The 10,036-nt window shown below is 33.9% G+C and overlaps 1 protein-coding gene across 1 annotated transcript; it reads right to left on the bottom strand.

Annotated features, from left to right (window-relative positions):
• Positions 1-290: 290 nt before the first annotated feature.
• LOC102670551 (uncharacterized) lies at positions 291-9,752 on the bottom strand. The gene is made up of 3 exons (XM_006602175.4): positions 9,546-9,752; positions 8,278-9,406; positions 291-3,573 (listed from the first exon to the last, which is right to left on the bottom strand). Exons 1-3 carry the CDS (start codon positions 9,575-9,577, stop codon positions 1,000-1,002), a joined length of 3,735 nt encoding a protein of 1,244 aa, XP_006602238.1. The 5' UTR covers positions 9,578-9,752; the 3' UTR covers positions 291-999.
• Between the last annotated feature and the right edge of the window lie 284 nt (positions 9,753-10,036).

Raw genomic sequence — 10,036 nt, 5'->3', positions numbered from 1 at the left:
AGAGATTTATCTTCTCTGTTTTTGTATATCCTCTCTGCTGTATATATACAGCTCTTGTAATCATCTGTTATATATGAATAACAGTTTCTCAACACCATCTACCTTCTATATATTGGAAAACCTTAACTTAGTTTTAATGGGCCCCCAAATCTTGCTTGGGGGCCATTGACACGCATACATGATACATAAGTATATATTTGAAATGACTCATCAACCCTCTCATTAATTCACAGTCGTTTGTAACGCTAACACTTTTTTTATCTCTATTCTATACACACATAAGAAATGAGTATATAACACACAAATATATAATGGCCCATCAATCCTCTTAGTCTTAAGTGCTGTACCTAGGAATCATCATGATTTTCCAAGATTCATGATTATTGGGAATCGCGATTCTCAAGCATGAAAAAACTTTCTTGATACAAAATGCCTCCTAAAAGTAATCATATCAATTTTCCATCTATTTCAGAAACCTGCCAATATTATACATGGACAATTCTGTTATGTTCATGGATGGATACACTATTAAGGCAAAAAACTAACATCATAAAATGGAGTTACTCCTAAAATATGTACATTTTTGTCAATTTGCCTTGAAGTTCTAGATTCCTATCACAGTCAGTAGTCGCAGAAATAGGAATGGAAGAATGGATTGGTGTTGAGTTATCCTGATTCTGAGAGGGCTTCAGAATATGCTCAGCACCTGGACTAAGTTTCACAGGACCAGATATTGCCACACCATCCCGGTCAGAAGAATCAAAGCCAAGATAGCTTCTTGGATTTAGATTCTGAACCTCATTCTGACAACATTCACTTCTTGCACCCACTTGGAAATCAAGTTCAACTTCTCTTGTGTTTCGCTGCACAGCCATGGCAGTTAAGTTTGTCTGCACTTCAATTATAGGTAACATGTTAGATTTTGGAGGATCAACAAGACTAGCTGAGGGTCTCCTCCTGGAATTGGTGCATGGATGATAGTTTTTGGCAATCATATCATCAAATTTCACTGTCCGTGACCTTAAATATGTTTCTACAACCACTATCTATGGCAGAGGGTGGTTCTATAATGGGGGGAACAGAAGCATGTGGAGAATGAGGACGAGCAATTGATGTTGGGCAAAGAATGGTCTTCCTGGGAAAGTGAGAAGTCACAGAATTAGGAGGATACAAAACATCTGCCGAATGATTCACAAATGGGATAGTAGAATCATTTCTCCATGTATTATGAGGAAAACTTGTACTTGAAGAGCTTCCAAGTGGCCTTTCATGTGTTGAGCCTAAGGACCATGGTGGCAAACTTCTATAGGAACTCTTGCTCCAGGATGATTTGGCCTGTTCTTCAACAATCGGGTGCAAGAAGGGGAATCCAAAGGACGAATTCGTGACACAATGGTGCCTCTTCCGGTCATTCAGCTCACCACTGCTTAAAGTAGACAGATTGAAATTGCAAGGACTAGATGGTACCTGAGAATGAAAGCAGAATCCTTGAGGTTTCGCTCCAGATATAAACTGCTCAGGCAAGTCTTCATGTGGCCTATTATATATTGCACAGGAAGTAGGTGCTTGGGAAATAGTATGCAAATTAGTACTAGCATTTCTGCTGAATCCAAGGCTTCCATTTTGAGATATATGATGATTACTTCGCAGATTAAGAAATTCAGAGTTTGGACCTTTCATCAACAAGGTACTTTGTAATGCCTGATTGCTTTGAATTTTCACTGATTGAAACACATTCTCAGTTTGTCTCTGTGATTGCGAACCAGATGCTGAATCTGGCATGTAGCATCTTCCTAACAAAGAATTGTCCCGAGCAGAATCTACAGAATAATGCCTTCTGGATTTCTCTTCAGCCCAAGGAACTCCTCCAACAATTTTTTGCTTTTCTTTGCTGCTTCTACCAATCGGAACATCTTTACCCATCAACCTCATTGTTGGTTGGCTGGAACTTGGTGAAAGAAGACCCGAGCTTCCTCTTGGTGAAACCATTCCATATTCCTTGTGATTTGGCATCTTTTCAAGCTGATTCTGTTCAATGAAAGGGTTTCTCATGAGGTTCAACTCTGAATCAAATGGCTCGACATGGTGATTGGAACACCAACCAGAATTATGCTGATAGATATCTGCTCTCTCCCTTCCATGTAACTCTCTAACACCTAAACTGCCTGAATAGTGAGGAAATAGATTTACCCGATCTTGAAATGTCTTCTGAACAACATGCCTCTTACCGATGCTTAAATATTCCTGGCTATTTTGATGGAAAACATTATTCACAGCTAAGTCGGTTAAAGAACCTCTTAATGTACATGATGTCTCAATCTTGTTCATCTCAACTTTTCCACTTGAACTGAAGTTGATTAGCTCACCATGAGAATTGAGTGGCAAACCATAAAAGTTCAGCCCCATGCAGTTATTCCTTATACTTCCTTTCCCCCAGCCAGGCAAGAGAAACGAATTACCAATCCTATCTGCAGAAAACGTGCCTGACAATGATCTGCCACCCAAAGCTTGGCCATTGTTATCATTGTTTTTATACGTGTGCAATGGAAATTCAGGTCTCTCATTTACTTCGTTACACGAAGCAGAATAAGAGGGCGAAGGCTCCAAATATGTCCTTGTGTTTGCATTTGTAGACTGAAAAGTTGGACCTCCCAAATGATCAATGAACTTTCCAGTGCAACTAAAAGCTTCAGATTCACACGCTTGTGTATTTATACCAGAAGTCTGCCCCCCTTGAAATTCTGAAAGAGATCTAGAAAAGTCACCATATGGAGAAACAAGCACTGTAGTTGTGTTGCCTCTATCGAACCGGTCTAAATTATTATCACAAATCGTCACATTGGATAATGATTCAGACTTCTCTTCTAAGTGCTTTGATTTCTCTTCACTGGAACATGGCTTTAACAATTTTTGTACCGCAACATGTCCTAGAGTATTAGAAAACTGTTTATTTTCAACCATAGGACAAACCTCCTTTGTCTTATCTGTGTTAATGGCAGTGTTGTCATTTCTGTTTTCCTCCAAATTCACAGTTCCTTCATTTCTGTTTTCCTGTGTCATATCTGTATTAATGGCAGTGTTGTCATTTCTGTTTTCCTCCAAATTCAAAGTTCCTTCCTCATTTCCAGTGAACTGCTTCTCTCCAAATGAAGAAGCCAGCGAATCTGAAGACAAACTGAACCCAGTTTCATCAAATGAGTTTCTCTTTTCTGGACCAAGTACGGAATCCTCAGCAGAAAATCTCACATGATTGTCTGATAATAACACTTGAACATCACAATGGCTTTCCTCGTTACCATCTTGAATATTACTACCACTTGAAGTACTTTCAGAAATGTGTTTGTGATTCTTAAGAATGCCGCGAATGGGAGACGCTGCCTTTTGTTGCTTTCCAACTGAGTCCCAGTTTTTCACTTCTTCCTTATTTTCTTCTGATAGTGTCTTTAAACCCAATTTCTTTTCATGAACATAAGAAGCATCAATGTCATCAAGTTTCACCTTTTTATTCCCAACAGTGCCTTGCTCTCTGAAACTATATACTGAATTCTGCATCTTGCGCTTGTAAGCATCTCCCTGAGACATTAAAAATTAACAAACTTGACTAAGCTTAATAATAATAATAATAATAATAAATAACAATAAAAATGACAGATCAAAGGTACGAGACAGAAAGTCAAGATTTCAACTCCAACATCCATTGCAACAGAAAGGAAAGAAGGGGGTGGGGCCGACCTCAATAACTCAATGGAATCAAATTTCCTCTTCTTCCCTTAAGCTTCTGCCACTTTCAAGCAGAGGAATTACACATCTTAAAATTAACAAGTATCCCTACCCATGCTTTATAAGAAAAAATATATATGATTTATAAACTACTTAAAACATTGAATGTCAGATCTGTCATAAACAGACAAGAAACTCAAGATTGAGACATAGAAAGTCATTTGACTTTTTTAAAAAAATCACATGACTTTTTAAGTAAGAAATGATATTAAATCTTGAAGATTCATATTCATATACTATTATATGTCTAAATTTATCCGTCTCACTCTTGTAACAAAATCATCCTTTCCCTAGACATGTCCCCAACATACGCATCTAGTTCAAAGAAATATTATTTTACTAGAAATAAAATAAGTATAAAAATACAAATATTTAATTTTGTTTTATTATTTTAAAAGTTAGTTTAATTGATAAAATATTTATTTTAATCAAGATTCGAAAATATTTCATTATACTTAATTAATTGAAAGGATTTAAGTATAGATTAAAATAATTAAGAAAAATCTAAATCTTTTTTAACAAGATAAATAGTTAAAAACTAGTTATAATATTTTTATTTGATATAAAAACTCGTACGACAGATGTTATTAAAATAAGAGAAATACATAATTACACAAGAAAGAATGTACATATAGAATTTATCTTAGAGAATTACGAATCAAATTTATAATATATAGTTAATAAAATAAAATGGTATGCGTTCCAAGAAAATTTGCTGGGAAGCTTCGTAAGGCATGCATCCATTTGTTAGTGGTTTTCTAAAAGAAAAGTTACTTTTTCAATTAAAATATCTTTTAAGAATTTATTTCTTTTTTTAAAATAAATCTTTAAATACTATTTGCTAAATAAAAAAATAATCACACAAAAAAATCTAGAAGAAATAATTATAAACAACATTTTTTTAGAGAAGGAAAGATAGAACTTCTTAAAAATTTTAAATTGAGAAATTATATGATATTTTGAAAATATATGAAATATTAAGTAATTAAATTTATGCTAATTTATCATTTTAATCTTATAATTTTACAAAATTATTAAATTAGAGAATATTTATTATATATAAATGCTTTTTTCTCTTCCAAAATATAACTCTCAAGACATATCTTTAATTAAAATGATATCAGTCTACATATCCTTGATAATGATTTTAATTTTTTAGTTAAAAAAAATAAAGTCCAATTGTTATATATTTTCGCAGTAAAAATTTTCTACCATTCCATTGAGTTCACACATCATTACAAGAGTTCAATTTCCTAACAAGTGACTGAGTTTGTGATATAATGTTTTTTAAAACAATATATGACTACAAAGATCATCGTGTAAACATATTTTTCACCGATTTAAAAATTAAACTCATAAATATAAATATCACATTGTATTTAGAATTAAACTGTAAATGTAACCAGCGTAATGTATGGTCATGAGTGCTTTGTTTCCAAATCTTATCTTATTTATAAGAAGAAGAAAAAATCATTTTAACTAATAGTATCAACTGCTTAGTTAATACAAGAAAGTTTAATGAGCTTATTCAATTTTGAAAACGTCTAGCTGTAACATGCATTAAGTAATCTATCACTATATATTAAACTTCAATTTTCGTTTTTTTATTAAAAAAAAATATCCATGTACAAAGTGCATGTCTTTCTCATGCGGCGTCTTCCTCATTTCATGACGTATGAATTGTAAATTTTTATACCAACATAAATTAATACTCAAATTTTATAGCAAATTAATACTCAAGTTTTCTTAATTCTTTAACCAATGCTCAAATTTATTTAATTAACATGAAGTATAATTAGGTATTTATAAATTATGCTATAAGAAAAAGATTTTATAAATTATTGTTAAAACACTATTCCACTAATTGAATTCAAAAGTTTTTAAAACTAAAAAATTTAAGTATATATATTTTTTAAAATTTAAGCTATATTTTTCATTACCTATAAAATAACATTAATAATTCAATTAATATTTTCTTTAATATTTTAATTTTATTTATATAATTTATCCATATTTATAAATAGTCGTATGATATAGTCGTTACTAGTTATATATATCACAGTTGGATTCAGTTCATTACCTTCTGATCAGTTCTAACAAAAAAAATTTCTACTTTGATTTTTCATAGCATTTTATGTTATAAAAAAAACTAGAATTGTAGTAACTGAATAACCGTATTCTGTAACACAATATTCACTTTGACTAATCATAAAGGGCAACTTTATGTTTGATAGAATAGGATATGAAGTTCTTTAATATACTGGCAAAAAAAGGTACAAATAATTATAAGTTCAGACCAGTCTTATCAATTTTCGTATAATTTTAATACAAACAAGTCTTATCAAATAATTTAGTTCTTAAGGAAAAAAAGGTTATTATATAATCTTCTAAAATTATAAATGTAGAACATTTTAGTCTTTTATTAAAAGACTAAAATATCTCATATTTACAATCCTTAAAGACTAAACTAAACTATATTTTTTTAAGATCAATGTATCACTGATGTAATTTTAATTTTCAAGAACTAATTTGGATATTCATCGATTATATTTACAAGAGTGGTTATGCTAACAAATTAAAAACACTTACATATAGCTAGCAAAAGCAAAAGTACAGCCAAACAGCTAAGATTACATAATTATTATAATAATGATGATTAAATAATATTTTAATCACGCACATTTTAATAACAGAAAAATCTAAGTAGAGCATCTATTTTATGGTAAAAAAAAAAGTGATTAGTACATTTCCTTAAAAAAAGCTGAGAAGGTTGAATTAATAAATTTTACAAAGGAGGAATGTGCAAATAAATGCATGAATCTTGATGCTTAAAACATACTTTAAATTTTTCATCTTGATGTATAAAAACTCATTACTTGATAGGCATGGGAACAAAAACAACAGTATGATCATAGAATCAGAATAAGATGTTCGAAGGTAAAGTTACAACTAAAGTCTAAAATTAATCTTTGAAATTTCTAGATTTAAAACAAGACCACAGACGTCATCTTTTCTAAGAGATTCCAACCGAATCCAACTTTGAAATTGCACTGCATTGATATTCTCAGTTGGTTTTTGAGTACATATCCAGTCAAGGAAAAAGTTAGCACCGACCAAAAAGATCGCATTATATCAGCATCGTGCAACCCTCTATCAGTGTAATGATGATATATATCAGATAGAATTACCGTGTACTTGTATTATTACTTTCGGGCTTATCTTTTCCATGGCTATACACTCTCCTCCTAGGTTCTGATCTGTTAGCCACTCATAGATTTCATTTTTATCTAAAAGATAAGGATTATTTAACTATCAAATTTCATATCCCACTTCTATTTGAGAACATAAAGAGTGTACATTAGAGTTTTTTAATTTTCTAAAAACAATCATTAAATGAATAATTCTAATCATGTAATACAAATAATATGAATATAACATTATTTAAAAATAACACTCGAAAGAAATTCACAAACTCCTCCTATTCACTTGGCTTGACAAGAATAAAGTTTTCTTAATATTTTTTTCTTTTACATCACATCATTCATTTTATTTTATATTTTTCTTTTTTTATCTCTCTTAATTTGCAAAGCTATTGTAAGAAAGTGTTGAGTATAATTAATTATCACAACACTTTCCATACGAAAAGTCTCACAACACTAAAATCATTATACATGTATCGCCACCTACCCCGCCTTTACTCACGAGTCATGGCTATAACTGCATATAAACAGTATATAGGATAACACATGAGATAAAGATCCATACCCAAACCAGTATAAATTTTATGGCTTAACAAAACATCCCTATAGATTATAGACCCAATAATCAACGATCCTTCAAATTCTGAACCTAATTGCCTCACACAGATCCCATGCACAAACCGAAACTTCATCATATATCCAGCTGTAAGCTGTGTATCCAACCTATGTCAGAAAGACTAGCCATCATCATAGAAGAGAAATACACTACTTATCCAGTTCCCCCATGGCCCATAAGATAATTACCCCCAAATTATTTGCTAATAATAGTAACAACATATAACAAAAAGAAAAGAAAAGAAAATATCATCATCATTAGACTCAAGTCTTCCCCCTAGCAGCTAGTAACCCATGTCATGAATAGCTAGGCCCTTATCTTCTTCAGACAAGTGCCGAGCTAAAAACCACTCACTCCGTTCCTCTAATCACAAACGTGACGCTATCTCTCAACCCACCCCTTTTTTCAGCATCAATTTTATATGCAGTAAAAGCCACGCGTAGAGTCGCAAACCTATTATCGCATGGCACCCTCTACACAGAAACTACACTATTGGGTTATATTTTATGCCTCAAAACCCACCAATTTAATCCTTACTTACCACGATTTAGCTGCCAATTATGGGAACTAGCATGCATACACGAAAGATTAACTTATATTTTATGCCATGAAAATCACACATAACATAACATGATGATGACAATAACATGTATAACAACATTCATTAAAAAAGAAAAATACCTTCTTCGCAGTGAACTCCTTGTTTAGCTTCTTTCTCCTTTTGTTTATCTTCTTACTTTCATCGTTTAGAATCACAAAGCCACGCCTTTCCACCTTGTTTTTCTTCCTCGTGATAACCTTCTTCAACTTTTTCTTCTTCGTCACGTTGTTGTTCGTACTCCTTTTGAAATTCGCAAACTCTTCTCCATTCTCTTCGTTTTCATCTTCTTTCCCAGCCTCCGCAGTGAGTTTGCGGTCTCCAACGGCGTTGATTTGAGGCGTGACGGTGAGAATTTCGGCGAGAGAGCGCTTCTTTGATACTTTCAGCTTCGGATTATTCAAACTTGGTTCCAGCCACAACTCATTCTTCTTCATCGCCATTGACAGACAATCGTCGATGTGCGCGTTCGCCGTGGTCACCGTTGCAGTGTTGAAAACCCTACAAACAGGACAAAGCATCTCCGATTCCTTCTCCTCATCAGTGGAATTCGAGTTTCCTCCCACGAAATCGAAGGAAATTCCGTTGGATCTCAAGGCCGCGAGCCGCTCCGAGAGCCACCGAAACTTCGTGACTGTAATCGAAACCTCATCGGCTACAAAACGTTTCAACACTGACTCAATCTCTGGTGGCTTCTCCTTTTCAACATCCTCTTTCATCTCGAAAATCTCTGAGATGGAGCGCCTTTTGGGCGCCTTCGGTTTCGACTGCCGCATCCACCGCCGCTCCTCCCTCACCGTCCGCGAGAGGCAATCATCAATGTGCGCATTCACCGTCGTCAGTGTTGCAGCCTTGAAATCTCGGCACACGGGACAAACCAGCTCCACCTTCTCCTCTTCCTCCAACACCAAATCCTTGGCACATCCACCCGTAACTAACTTATCCTTGGCACATCCACCGCTAACTAACTTATCCTCTTTCTCCGATTCACTCTCGTACGAAATCATCCCATTCGGTTGATTCAACCTTTCTCCCCCTCTGCCGGCACAGGCGAGGTTGGATCTCTGTCCGGCAAGGTTATCGGACCACTGCCGTGACTCTGGAATACTCATTGGAGGAAGCCAGGACTCAGCCTCGTCGCGGCTGAGTCCGGAGGCGGCGAATGGCCAGCATTTGAAAACATCCACGGACCTCATCTTGGAAGTATAGTCCCTGCCACACCAAATCATAACCACAGAAATGAAACAGTTAGTTACCGTCACAGTCATAACCGTGAAAACAAATTTTAAAAAAAATAAACACAAAATTAAAATTAAAAATATAAAAAAATAATCAAATATATATTATATGCCTTATGGAGAAGCTATGGAATGTAAGTGCCATGAGAAAGATAACTAATGAGAAGAAGATGAAGACAGAGAGAGATGAGAGAGAGGGGGTTTTGGGTTCTAGAGAGAGAGATAATGGTGGTGATGAGAGAAAAGAAATGATAGTAGTACTTTTTTAGTGTATTTTCCCGCTAAGGGAAGAGTGATGTTTTTTTCCGTAACAGTTTAGCTTTATATGTGTGTTTGTTTTTCTATCTTAAATTTATGAGTGAAAAGGACGTATGAGAGAGAGGGGAAGTGCGATAGGAGCCTCAAAAAGCGACTCACGCTCCACGCACTCACCCTACGTACACCCATCAACGAGGAAATAACTTAGACACATCATATTCTTTCTGTACTTTTTTATTTCATTCAAATTATATTTACTTGAATTTTGGGAAAAGAAAATTTGATAAATATTCATTTTGTTCATCAAAAGATGAGAGATTATAAATTGATCGTTAAAAAATTGAAA

This window comes from Glycine max, chromosome 18, assembly GCF_000004515.6.
Source record: "Glycine max cultivar Williams 82 chromosome 18, Glycine_max_v4.0, whole genome shotgun sequence".
Lineage (NCBI taxonomy): Eukaryota > Viridiplantae > Streptophyta > Magnoliopsida > Fabales > Fabaceae > Glycine > Glycine max.
This window is presented reverse-complemented; position numbering and strand designations above follow the sequence as displayed.

Coding starts and splice junctions, on each gene's coding strand:
- LOC102670551 (XM_006602175.4), bottom strand. CDS start 9,577: ATGGCACTTACATTCCATAGCTTCTCCATAAG. Junction 9,407..9,545: donor TTCCATAGCTTCTCCATAAG/GCATATAATATA, acceptor TTGGTGTGGCAG/GGACTATACTTCCAAGATGA. Junction 3,574..8,277: donor AGGAGTTCACTGCGAAGAAG/GTATTTTTCTTT, acceptor TTAATGTCTCAG/GGAGATGCTTACAAGCGCAA.